General features: G+C 50.0%; 1 protein-coding gene across 1 annotated transcript in view; it reads left to right on the top strand.

The window, feature by feature from the left end:
- Window positions 1–557: 557 nt before the first annotated feature.
- Camk1g (calcium/calmodulin dependent protein kinase IG) overlaps window positions 558–13,601 on the top strand; it is a 23,446-nt gene continuing 10,402 nt past the window's right edge. Inside the window, exons 1-3 of the mRNA XM_028760469.1 lie at window positions 558–665; window positions 8,798–8,918; window positions 10,894–11,022. Coding sequence (XP_028616302.1) covers window positions 8,827–8,918; window positions 10,894–11,022 — 221 coding nt within the window. The 5' untranslated portion in view covers window positions 558–665; window positions 8,798–8,826. The remainder of the gene's footprint in view (window positions 666–8,797; window positions 8,919–10,893; window positions 11,023–13,601) is intronic.

The raw sequence follows: 13,601 nt of genomic DNA, 5'->3' as shown, positions 1-13,601 counted from the left end.
GGGGTTGAGGGTCCAGAGGAGAGGGGAGGCATCAGAGATCAGGATAGAACCAGCCAAGCCAGGGGCTTCTCTCCCTCCTCCTTCAGAGACAGAATGGTGGGCTCACGGCTCACTGAGGATCCCCACGTCTCAGCAGAGATGGGTCCTGTCACAGGGCCGGGGAGAGGGGCATTTAAACCACCCAATCCAGCAATGCCATGTAAAGTGGAAACTGAGTCAGGTCGTCTCAGATAGCTTCTCTGCTTTTTTCTATTTACACGTCAGGGGAAAATCCACAACTTGATCTCGCATTGTTTTCTGTTATTCACACATCGACAACGCAGACAAAATTTAACACAACTGTGCCCACAAACACACAGTGTGTAAACAGCCACTCGGGCATTAAAGGGTTCCTTCTGAGCTCTTTTTTTTTTTTTAACAGTTTCCTGCGCGGGAGGGAGGAGGAGCAGAGCCCAGGAAAGCAAAGAGAGCCACAAACCACTCTAGCTACTTTTACTCCCCTTTAAGGCTGCCTGGTTACGGTCCTGGGAAAGAAAACCCCTGTATTCCTCCCCTTTAATTGGGTTTATTGTTAAAGCACTGGGGCAGCTAATCCTCACAGACCTGTAGGAGCAGGCTTGCTGGCCAAGATCACAGACTGGAGCACCTTTCTTGTGAGCCCCTGGGTAAGACAGCATGTTTCTTCTCTGATCTCTGGGAAGGTTATCTTGTTGTCATGGAGAGGGAGAGGGTTTGAAGACTCATTTCATTTCATTCCCTGTCAGTCTCTCCTGGCTCCTGTAGTCTCAAGGGTAAGTTGTAGCGAAAAGCGAGTCTGTATGGGGACCTGGTAGGTGCTTCCTGGGTGAGATACCTGATCATTCCTCCTGGGCTGGCCCAGGAGAACCCTCGGTACTTCTGGGCAGAGACAGGAATAGGAGAGCATTGTGCCCAGTGAGCTCTTGGATATGGCTGGGGATGGGAGGGGTTATCAGGACCCTTAGCTCCCAAGCACCTTATGTGCTCCTTAGCACCCCTCTTCTAGCTCACCCTTCATTCCTTTACCTCTGAGACCTGGCTCATCCATCAAAGGAGAAGGCTCACCCCACCCACACTAGCATCCTCGGTAGGGATGGCTAGCTTGTGGGTACAAAGGCCATGGTAAATAGCCTGTGGCTGCTCTTCAAACTGGAGAAGAGACGGCCTCAGGCCTTGCAGCAGGGTCTCGAAGGCAGGGCTCAGCTTCCCACACCAGGGCCAAGACTGCTGCGTTAAGATGCAGGACACAGACACAAGCTAACGCTGTCAGTCCTAAGCTGGTCCCTCCACCTTCCCCAGGAGCTCATCTGTTCCTGGAGTCTAAACTTCCCCAGTGTGACTCTGTGGGGTACTCAGAGTAGGTTTGGATTCACCACCCACCCTAGCCCTTTCTCTCCACGTAAGTTTGACGCACAAGATTAACCCTGAGTCTAGAGGAGATGGCTGCAGGGCCAGCTGCAGTGTGAGCCTGGCCAGCCTCCTGCTCTGGAAACAGAAAACTGATGAAGAGGAAAATCTCTGAGCTGGGTCAAGAGGGTCAGGCAGGTTCTGTCTCTGGTAAGGAATCTTTTCCAGACCACAGAGCACAGTTGGAACGGGACCATCATTCCTGTGGATCTGAGCTAAGACAGGGCCAAGGATGAGACCCATATCTGAAACAGACCAGAGTACAAAGTGCTTAGTAATAGCTGATACTGCCACGTTTTGCAGGCAGTTGGCAATGGGCTTTTAATTCATCCAGCGATGTGGTATATGGTTCCCTCAACCCACTTAGTATATAGCTCAGAGAAGTAAGGTGATTCCCTGCTTGCTAAAAAGCCGGCTGCCACTGGCATCCCTTGTGTCCTGGTAGCATTTGAACACCAATCCTTTTCATGCTGCTGTGGTGTGTGTGTGTGTGTGTGTGTGTGTGTGTGTGTGTGTGTGTATGTATGTAAAAGAGTTCTGTTTAAAGATGAGAAAAACTTTGGGAGAAGCCTGAGGGCTGAGGAAGCAAACGTTGATGGATCCAGGAGCAGCTCAGGCAAGAGACACTGCTCCCCAGCTCCAACCACAAGGATCTGAGCACTACAGGACACTTAGCCTTTGTCAGATCTGAAGCCATGTGTCTCCCAGGAATAAGTCAGGTGCTATGCAGCACGCCAGTGTCATAAGGAGGAAGGGACAGATGAGCAGCATGCCATCAGCCACCTCCAGAAAATAGGCAACAGGTCCTATGGTATAGTGACAAGGACACTGGAAGCCTTAGAACTGGGCTTCCAGCCCAAACCGGCCACATAATACTATCTGTTTGATTCAGGGCAAACCCCATGAACGTTGTAATCCACCAGCATCGCAGCTATAAAATGGTGTATGGCAGCAGAGAATCCACAACAGGGATCACGCCTGCAAAGTGCCTAGTACTGCCCTGCCCAGGGGCTCAGTCCTTTGCCTGATTAATCCCCAAGGCCTGGGAGCAATTCTGGCTAGAAGGAAACAAAAAGCCTCCCTCTCCAAAAGGAAGGCTCTTCTCTGTTCCCTCTCCCCCATACACACGCACACCCAGCCAGAAATAAACTGCCACACGGAGTGCGTGCGAGCGACGGCGCCCAGCTGCAGCAGCCTGCCAGCGCCAGGGAGTGAATGAGCCGAGGCATGAATGAGAGGAGGAGCGATGGAGCCTGAGGAAAGGCTGCGACCGCTGCTACAACCGCAGGCGCGCCGCCATGGTCGACATCAACCGCCATGGTCGGCAGCAACCGGGCCGGGGCAAAGCAGCTGCCAGCCAGAAAACAGCAATGGGGGCAGGACTGCATAGCCTGTCCCTGAGTGTCAGAGCTATGTTCCCAGACAGAAGGTTTGTAACTCCCAGCATCTCGATGCGGTATCCTGAGCCCAGCCTGCTGTCCTCTGTACTTCTCCAATATGGATCCTTGCTGGCCCCTTCTGAGAGCCCCGGCCAGATGATGAAACATAATAGGAATGAGTCGCAGGCTTGCACACCTCTGTGTTAGGTATCACAGCCATCAGTTTGTGACACACACAGACATACAGGTGATGGGCATTAACTCCTCAGGAGAGATGCCTAGTTTCTGAGCTGAAGACCGTGTGAATTCTGGAGTTTGCACTTGAGCCTGTGCTATCGGAAAGTGGTCTGTCTTCTAGCCCTTCAGGACACCGGGGAGATGTAGCTCACATTATCACGCAGTGATGGGGTGGGGGCAGCAGCTCCATGTCTCCTGCAATGCCTCAGCAGACAAACCATCACCCACTGCCCCTGCTCTTCTCCCACACTTGGTGTTTGGCTTGCATACTGTACTATAGGCACACCGTGCAACGCTGGAGAAGATGCACTTCCCTTTTGTTGCATTTGACCTCACGGGAGTACAGAGTAATAGACTGGTGATAGCTACTCCCATTCTGCAGACAATGTAAACTGAGGAGTCCAGTGTGGCTACAACCAAGCAGCTACCCTATTCTTCTGGTTGTCACCTGTATCCCAACCTCTCAGCCAGCAGGGCAAGCCATGGAGAGGGGGCTCTTGCTTCTGCCCTGAGGCTTGCACACTCAATCTGAAGCTAATTTGTCAAGCAGTAGGATGATTTGGTTGAGCTTACACGTGGCAATATGGGTTTCCAGCTAAAACCAACTCCAGGCCAGCTGAAACTCTTCAGTTATTTTGTGAACGTAAATTCGCATGCAGAGCTGGTAACAAGGGCTAGGTGCTCCTCCCCAGCAGGAGGAGGCTGATGAGCCACTGGTTTGCAGCCTATGAGCTGGACACAGTTTATGCCAGTTGTGCAGATGTCGCCCATGCCTGTGACACCACAAGAGGAGTAGGGCTGTGACAGATGACAGTGAACTCTGGGAATAGCACATATTCCTCAAAAAGACAAAGTAAAAACCAGTATTGGAGAAAGCCTTGCCTGCATGAACCAGTGCATGCTCTGAGCAGACCCAGGTCCCTGCTGCCACTGCTGCTGGGTATTAAGAAATCATTTCATCAAGGAATTATGGGTCCTGCAGAGTAGACTGCAGTAAGCACATGTCTGCGGTCCTCAGAGCCTTTCAGGAGCTGATGTGGACCAGGACTCTGTGTACAACCTCAGTGCAACAAAGCTATCTATCTATTCATAGGGAGTTTCTCTCAGGACTTACAGCCACGAAACAGACTTCAGGGACTCATCTAGTTAAGTCTCCATCTTTCACTAAGGAGAAAGGTCAAAATTCAGAGGTATCTAGTGATCTGCCTTAGGCTGCACAGCCACAGAGTGCCAAACCATGATGGGGGCTTCTAGTATGTCCTCAACCCAGATTCTGGATTCCAGAGATACAAATACAGAATATCTGGTACAGGCCAGAATTTAGGAAATTGTGGTACCAGGTCTGGAAAACCTCCCAGCTTTTATCCTCTGGACTGATGGTATGTGGCTCAGGGATGTGTGTGCCCCTGCTTGGAGGCAGAGTGCATTTTCTCATTAAAGATGACACAGTTGATAACCTCCCTCCCAGTACCCCAGGCCCTCAGTACCATGCTTTCAACAATCCCAGGAGAGGAGGGCAAGGAAGCCTGAGGGCTGCTGGGAGGAGAGTTCTGGGGTGATGCTCTGGATGGACTCAAACCCCAGCACTAGAAAAGAAGAACCAATCTTGGGGTACTCCGATTCATCTGGGGTTAGTGAGAGTTGGTGAGACACACCCTTACTGAGAAGACCCAGGCAGGAGTGCTGAAAGTAAACCAGTGTCTCCAGTGGTAGAACTGAGAGCCATTGTCTGCACCTTTAGAACCACAGAGATTGCACTCAGAGCTTCGCTGTCCTCGTCCTCACCCTTATGGGGTATCTAGGCCAGCTAAGAGGCACCATCTCATCCCTGTATTGTGTGCATGGGGTGGAGGGAAAGAGGTTTGAATTTAATGCCTTCAGGTTAAGACACAAGGATTCCAGGACTCTAGCAGGGCAACACCAACTCCTTGAATAGTCCGAATAGCTGGGAAGAGACCGGGGAGAGGGGGTAGGGGTAAGAGAGAAGCTCCGGGAAGTGTGGGGTCACAATGTACTCTGCACACGGTAGCAGTGAAGAGGACACTGCAGACATGCCTCACCTTCCAGAGAGTTCTATCTGGGTGTAGTATGGACTCAGACCAGATGGAGATACGAAGGGCAAGATAGTGAGCCCTAGGGGTCACCAGGAAGAGGTCTTTTACCTGCTGGGATCATGGCCCAGCCATCTCTCAGCAGCATCTCATCAAAAGCCAGGCTGGCTGCCAACATGAACCAGAACACCTATCCTGGAAGTACAGAAAGGGCTCAAACATGCCAGGGCTGTAGTTGTCCTGCATGTCCTCTGAGAAGAAGTGTCCCCTTTGTCTCTTTCCTTGCTACAAGCTTAGAAGACCCCCAGGGGGCTAGGAAGACCAGACCGAAACTCCAACAGCAAGACTGCCTATGGGGTTCTTTCCAGAGAGGATGAGTATCGGAAACTTGGTGGCTTCAGCGTGCTGAATGCACTGCAGGAGAGGGGAACTGAAAAAGAAGGACGAGGAAGAGGAGGAGGAAGAGGAAAAAAAGGAGGAGGAGGAGGAGGAGGAAGAGGAGGAGAAAGGAAGAGGAAGAAGAAGAAAAAGAAGAAGAAGAAGAAGAAGAAGAAGAAGAAGAAGAAGAAGAAGAAGAAGAAGAAGAAGAAGAAGAAGAAAGGGAGGAAGAGGAGAGGTAGCCAGACTTAGGTAGAATGTCTCAGAGAGGTTCTGCTGACCAAGTACTGGACTCACATCCTATCAGTCTACTGATGTGAGGACAGTGGCAAGAGGCAATCTGGCTTTCTCTTGCCATTACGCCTCCTTTCCACTGAGCTTTGGACAGGACTTCGTATCAAGGGTTTCAGTTGGGGTGCCACCCTCCACGCAGGCTCAGAGCAGTGCAAAGAATGTGCCCATCCATGTTTCATACCCATCTTAAGCTTATCTCCTATCTGAAGCCATCCTGACCCATCTCCAGGGAATGAGGCTAGCTCCTGTGTGCACCAGGCTTAGTAGTGGGCCCTGTATATTGAGAACACTCGTTCTTTAGGCTCACTACCTAGCGCTCCATCTGTTTAGTTACACAGATGCAGACCTACTAGATTGTAAGCATCTGAGGGTCAGGCTTGTGTCCTAGAAATATCTGTCTCCAGGACCGGGTATACAGGAGGTATTCATTCAATAAGTGCTCACCAGATGAGAGAGTGTTACCTCTATGATTCAGAGATGATCGTATATGAACACAGTCGTTTTCCTTTCCAAGGGTCTTTGGTATAGAATCACCACAATGATCTCACTCTATTGAGAAGTGAGGGGCGTGAGCTGGGTACACAGGCCAACATCCAACATGGAGGATGCCTCTTGAAGGCCTCTATGGGGGTGAAATGTGTCCTAGATCTCAGAGGACTCTGTGGGGAGTTCTCCCATGCTCTAAAATCCAATGGCAGTTGTTATGGGAAATAGTTTGAGGCCGAAAAAAAAAACAAAAAACAAAAAGCATGAGTGCTCAGGGTGTCTGATTTTTTCTTTTCTGCTGAAAGATTTGGACTGCTGAAGTCGGGGAAGAAGAGGCCAGTGAGGCTGGAGCAGAAAGCAACATGACCCAGCTGGGGGTGTAGGTAGCTCTTCCTTACTGACCTGTGACCACCCCACTTGAGCCTGGGCCCCCTTCCCAGGAGGTCTCCGTGACGTCCCTGAAGGTGTGGGGTCTAGATCTGGGCATTCCACACAGACGTTGAAGCTGCATCGTTAAGACTCCCTGTATGGGAGGAGCGGTGGGCGGGAAAGACGCTTTCTACGGCTTCGCCTCAGCTAAGAATACTATGTTTTTAAAGCTATTTAGGAGCTATGGGAAGGAAGGAACATTGAGCACAGATCAGCTAATGAGACCTGGGAGCCTCCCACAGAGCAGACAGTCATTTCCCCACAGCTCCTGCAGGGGGAGTGAGGTCACAGCTGAGGTCTCCATGCCCGGGCTCCTCGTTAGTCCCTCACATGGAACAAGCTCCAGTCCTGTTTGGTGGACAGAAAAACCAAAGGGGAGGCTTGCAAACCAACTCTGTCTTGTGTGCACCCTTAGACACGCATGCCTTTTACCCTGGGCCCTGCCTTCTTCAAGACTGACTGCTCCTAAGGTGTTACCCAATAGGAAACTGTCCCTGGAGACTAGCAAGAGTGACATGCTATTGCAGAAAGGCTCAAGAACAAAAATTCCCCTTCCTTTCCTTTTCTGGCTGCCTGACAGGTGGGACCCAGGCATCCCCCACCCCAAGGATCCTGAGAGACTTGGAATTCAGAATCTGCAAAGGGCCTGACACCCTATCCATCCTCCTCAGAGCACCTGCCCCACACAGTCCAAGAGGTTAATATGGAGCAGAGAGAGGATTTGAACCCGGGTTCCAAATCTGTGCTCTTCATCTGACACAGAGCTGCAGAAGCACAGGACTTGGTGCACGTGTGTAGGCATGTGTGAGTGCAGTGTGTGGACACGTGTGTAACGGCCAGAGAACAGCCTCCGCTGTCACTCCTCAGGGACCCTGTTTTGTTTGTTGTGTTGTTTTGTTTTGTTTGTTGAGAACTAGAACTCCCTGAGTGGAATAGGCTAGCCCAGCAGTGAATTCAACTATCAACCTATCTCCACCTCCCCAAGGCTGGGTTACAAGCAGATGCTACTCTCTTTAGCTTTTCCTAGAGAACAAACACGTCCACATGCTTGCAAGATAAGCACTTCACTGGCTGCCTCATCTCCACAGCCTTCTAAAAGGCCTCAAGGGTTTTATGGGCATTTGTTTTTTTATGTAAGGAGGGATCAGAGCCACTGTCTAAAAGGAATAACCACCTCTCTCTTGGGTTCAAAGGGTAGGGTGTTGGCAGAACTGGTCTTCCCTGTCACTCTCAGACACTCAGCAGCCATGCACCCTGCTGTCTTGGCTTCCTCACCTTGGGGCCCTCCTGCTTTACCTTTTTCTGGGGAAGCAGCTCTGTGCAGTGTTCACTTGTTTGACGCCTTTGCCAGCTTCAGGTCTCAGTCTAAATCCAACCTGCTTACAATACCTCCATTGGCCTTATCTGAAGGCACCCTTGTTTGTCCCCATTACACACCAAGTGTCTGGTCACTTAGCCATCTACATGGGGGTTTGCTGGCTGGCTCATTGCCTGCTTCCTATGACTGGCTATCCCAGGAAGAAGGGCCGTGGTCCAATTTGTCTATCATCACATACATCACAGGTGCTACACGCAGCCCCAGAGCTCTGTTGCGAAGGAGGGCATGCTTCAATTCAGATGCTAACAAAAATCTGCCCAGCTCCCTGTGCATGCTGTGGGGGTGGCAGGGGAAACACACTGGTCCTTTGCAGAAGCTGTGGCAGGTAGGAGTAGGGACAGGAGATGGAGTCAGAGCTGTGATGGTAAGAAGGGGCCAGGCTGAATAAACACAGGAAGTTCCTGGGCTAGGCTGCATGTTGTGCGCTGTCACTCACGCTCAGATTATCGGATGGGCAGATTTCTGTTGGGTTTCCACCTTCAATGTGATTACACCCCTGTTGCATCTAGCAAGCAGATACAGAACAGTTACTCGGTGGATTTGCTCTAGCAATTTTAGAATGCAAGTGGGAGAGAGAATGTTCTTATTTTTGCCACTTTGCAGGTTCTGCTCCCAGTCTTTCCTTCTGGCCATTACGTCACAGTCTGGGTGTTTCAGATCCTTTTTGCAATCTGTTCTGTCTTTTATGAGAAACACTCTGACCGGACCTTGTCTTCCCTCCTTCCCTCCCTCCCTCCCAGCTTCCCAGGCAGCTTCAACTCTGGAGGACATGGGGCGAAAGGAGGAGGAGGACTGTGGCTCCTGGAAGAAACAGACCACCAACATCAGGAAAACCTTCATCTTCATGGAAGTGCTGGGATCGTAAGTCCTGGGGCAGGGCCTCAGCGGGCTGGGCTGCCTGCTGTCATGGAGGGGGCAGTCAGCCCCCGGAACTCTCTCAGTTGCATTAAGACACTTGGGCATAATTTTTTGGCCCTGGGATTCAAGGTGCATGAAAGGTACCCGTTCCTTTAATGCACTGGAACCCTCAGGAGATACCACGCCAAACCTCCAGATTCTGCATCCTGAGACAGACCAGTAACCCCTAACATATCCCTAGATCTGTGGCAGCTTGAGGACTCCTGACCTCATCAGGGATTGAGGAGGACTTCCACAGAGCAAATGTCTTTGGAACATTTTTTTCCTGGGCCTCCCTTTGGGGTTCCCCATTTCCTCTGTCATGTGACCAAGCCAGCCTCAATGTCCACTTCCAACAGGAGAGATGGGGCGCTGTGGCCCAGAGAGCGGGAGTGTTCCTTACCCCCCATTAGATTCTCTTCATTCCTCCTCTTTTCCTTATTCCAATGCTTTTTCAAATGCTGGAGCCCATGGTGTCTGAGCCTCCCCTTGACAGCAGTCACACAGCTGGCTGACTCCATGTGAGGCTACATGTCTGGGGCAGATTCGACATTCTGTCCCGCCTGTCCCCAGGAGGTCACAGGCTCTGACGTAGGCCACCCAGCAGCTCCAGCCACCAGTCTTCCCCTCTTTGGGGCACCAACTGGTCAGTTAATGAGCCAGGGATAATTGGACCTAGGCAATCGAGGAGTCCACAGGCTGCTCCCTCAAGCAAGATATCTAGCCAGTGCTGTCAAAGTGTCACTTGACCCTGGCCTGGCCAGGAGGCCATGACCTCAGACGGTGGCAGAAGTGCCCACACTTTCTGCAGACGGACAGGCACCAGGCACCACTGTGAGGAGACTGAGGCTGTCCCCACACAGAGAGACGTCTGGCTCTGCGTGCACAGGAGGGCACAGTGTCAGTGCTAGTGGTCAGAGCCCTCGCCTTCCTTCAAGGCTCTTGCCAACATGGAGGTGGCAGCTGGCAGGAGAGAGACAAGGCACACAAGTGAATCAGAAATCATTTGCAAATCCCTGCTCTGAAACCCAATTGTTAACGCTTCACTGCTCAGCCATCCCTGTATCCTTTAGGTCCACACCTGCAGGTTCAGCCATCGGAGAGTCAAACATAGCAGGAGAAAGAAAATGTATCTGTCCTGGACATGTACAGGTTTTCTCCTGTTCTTATTCTCCAGCAACACGGCATGGCACAGTGGTTGGCACAGCATTCGCCTCCAAAGCTAAGATTCTATTGCAAACCTTCATCAAGATCCAGCTCCCACCCCTAACTTACCTGACATGCTGATGACTGATGTACACAGCCCTTCACCCCTGGAGCAGGTCAAATCCTTCCGGGTCCTATCCATCATGCCCCAGAATCCACAGACAATGCAGGAATGGAGGAAAAGTAGCCTGCCCTTGTCTTCTAAGGTCAGAATCAGGAGGATCACCAACCATAGTTCCAGCTATCTGAGAAACCGAGGCAAGAGGATCACATGATCCTAGGAATTTAAGAGCAGTCTGAAAGCAGTAAGACGTCATCATCAAATTAAATTAAATGATCCACAAATAAAAGCTAATTAAACTAATCCAGGAGGCTTTCTTTTCTCACTGTATGTGAATCTGTGCAATCCTGCTACCATCACCAGCCACACGGCACCACAGTGATGGGCAGCACATCAGCTCTGGAGAGCCTTGATGGGGTTTGCCATGTGGAGAAATAACCACATCTAATACAGAGTCTTTGGGGTTGCCTGGTCCCCACGTCTGTCCCACGTGATCTGTAAGGGAGAGACCGTTTGGGTATGTCAGACAGGCAATGGGCCCCCATCCCTCTGAGTTCACAGTGGTGATGGAAACCTGTCAGCCGTATATTCCTTTTCTACACTTCCCCTTGGTTTCTGGCATGCTCTCTTCCAGGCAGAGCTACATTTTCTGTCTTGACCTCTTCCCTACAGAGGAGCTTTCTCAGAGGTGTTCCTGGTGAAGCAAAGAGTGACTGGGAAACTCTTTGCCCTGAAGTGTATCAAGAAGTCGCCAGCCTTCCGGGACAGCAGCCTAGAGAATGAGATCGCAGTGTTGAAACGGTGAGTGGGGGGTGGAGCCCAAAGGGGCTGGGGGGTGGGGCAGGTGCAGCTGTGAGATCCCCACCTGCCCTTCCCAAATTACCTTTATGGCAAATAAGCTGGATTTCCACAGCTGTGGGTATCGTGTGCCCCGAATTGTTGTGTCAGGTTAGTCAGCAGATGTACCACGTGAATTGTTTCCCCAGCAAACTGACTAGTTGAATTCACTGGTTCAAAGGTGCAGGCCAGAGAGTGATCAGTTCAGAGAGTCAAAAGCCAGCTCCTGGCCAACAGCAGGAGGAATCAATAGCTGATGAGGCAGCAGGAATCGTGCTGGCTTCCATCCATTCATCGTTAGCCTCAGAGTTAGCCTTGGTTGGATCCAGAGAAAACCCACAGTTGGGAAACTGCCCGAGGCTACACTGATGTATCACCAGTGCTCACAGTGAGACTCTTACAGTGAGCCAGTGGAATGCCTTCGACATATTAAAGTGTGACAGGTGACCTGTGATCAGAACCATTTGAAGAGGCAGGCATTGCCCAGGCGCCCACATTGCCCAGCTGAAGAAAACATTCATAACTACTTCGTCTCCTTGGCCTTCTGCAATCCAGAAGAAAGAAGTGTGTGGAAGAGACAGGTTCGTGTTTGCTGGCTCAGGTGCCTGATGAATGTGAATTATTAGATATGTTTTCAAAGAAGAAAGATTTTCATGAACAAGTGGAATATTGTGAACAAGGAGGCAGTGCAGAAAGGAAATTCAAGAGTTTTTGCAAACTTTTGTGCAGAATCATAGAAGTGTGTGGAGAGTCTGTCCTAGAATCACCACAGCTCTGAGTGGGCAGCATCAAGGACAGGCAATGAGAATAGAATATTGAATGGAACAAGGTTGGCAGAGGGTCCTAGGAGCAAGGATGCTGGCTTTATTCTATGAACAAAGAGAACTGATGGAGGACTTGGGGTAAGGAAACAGAATCGGTTTAATAATAACCCTCCCTTAGGTGTGGGGGAAGGGGGGCTAGCACACCTGCCTAGAAGGTGGGAGACCCATTATAAAACCCTCATAGCAATTTGCAAAGGTTTAAAAACCTGAGTGGTAGGGTTTTGTGAAGACAGGAAGACTGGACACAGAGCCATCTCAAGGAAAGAAATGATGCAGTTTGGGGTTAGCTAACAAGAGCACAGAAGAGCCGAGCATTTAAAAACGATCCTGAGACTAAGATCCTGAGACGAAGCCAACTCCCCAGTAAATAGAAAGTGATGCTGTTGATCAGAGTAAAGAACAGAGAAGCCTAGACTTCAAGGAAACTGGAAGAAACTGGTTGGAACATATAGACCATAGATGTCTCTATATAGATTATCTCAATATGGAAGAGCCTGGTGGGCACCCTATAGTGATCTTTCTTGCTGCACTGTATCAATAGCCTAGACATTCAGCGCACATCAGTTCATTGCAGGAACAATCAGAAGTTAATGTGGGCACTGTCAGCATGTGAGGGTTCTGCAGTCCTAGGAACCTCAGTATCAGCTAAATCACCTTAAATCATATAGCTACCACTGGCTAGACCTTCCCCCAAACACTATACCTTGCATTTTATTTTATAAAAAAAAATTCAAAATGTTTCCAACATATTTATTATTATCGGGTGTGTACGTGTGTACACGCTGAGTGGATACAAGTGTCATGGTGGGCATGTGGAGGTCTCAGACCCTTCACGTGGGCTTCACAGATTGGAATCAAGCCAGTGCCTTAATCACTAAGCCATCTGTGGCTTTCTCTTTAAATCCCCATGCAACCATATGAGAGAGATGCACTTTTCAAACCAAAACCAACCAAATAAACCATAAAGGTGAGGATCTGAGAAAGCCAGATAAAGCTAGGATATGCCAGAGTCAGGGAAAGTCCTGGGCCAATCTAACTCAGTTGCAGCCTCCTGGAGGCAGTCTTCCTCCCTGTAGAACATTTGCTGGGAAAGCCAGTCCTCTGGCCTGCCATGATTCTTCTGCTTAACTCTAGGGCAGGACCAGACCCATTTTATGTTGAGGGTTGTGGTACATTGTGGGCTGTTTAGCAGTCTTTCTACCTCTACCTTGTAGGTGAGGGTGGCAGCCCCAGCCCCCACTAATAACAAAATTATGTTTCTAGAGAGGTGAAACAATGGCTCATCAGTTAAGAGTGCTGTTAACATAGTGCTGTTAAAAAGGACCTAGGTTTAGTTCAAAGCGCCTATATCAGGTGAGTCACAAGCACCTATAACTCCAGTTCTGGGAAATCTAACGCCCTCTGGCCTCTGTAGCCCTCTGCAGGTATATGGTGAACATAAATTCACACAGATCCTTATACATGTATACAGATACCCACACACACATGCGTGCACACACACACACAAATAAATACTTTTCTAGAAAGAAAGTTATTTTTTTAAAAATATGTTTCTAGTTATGGTAGTAAATGAGCTTAGCACTTGGGAGACAGAGGAGGAGAGTCTGTACAAGTCTGAGGCCAGCCTTGTATACATGATGAATTCTAGACTAATCTGAGCTACATAGTAACACCCTGCGAAGAAGAAGAAGAAGAAGAAGAAGAAGAAGAAGAAGGAGG

The sequence above is a fragment of the Grammomys surdaster genome, unplaced genomic scaffold (genome assembly GCF_004785775.1).
Source record: "Grammomys surdaster isolate TR1022 unplaced genomic scaffold, NIH_TR_1.0 130, whole genome shotgun sequence".
NCBI lineage: Eukaryota > Metazoa > Chordata > Mammalia > Rodentia > Muridae > Grammomys > Grammomys surdaster.
The sequence above is the reverse complement of the archived record's forward strand: the minus strand, read 5'-3'. Positions and strand labels throughout refer to the sequence as shown.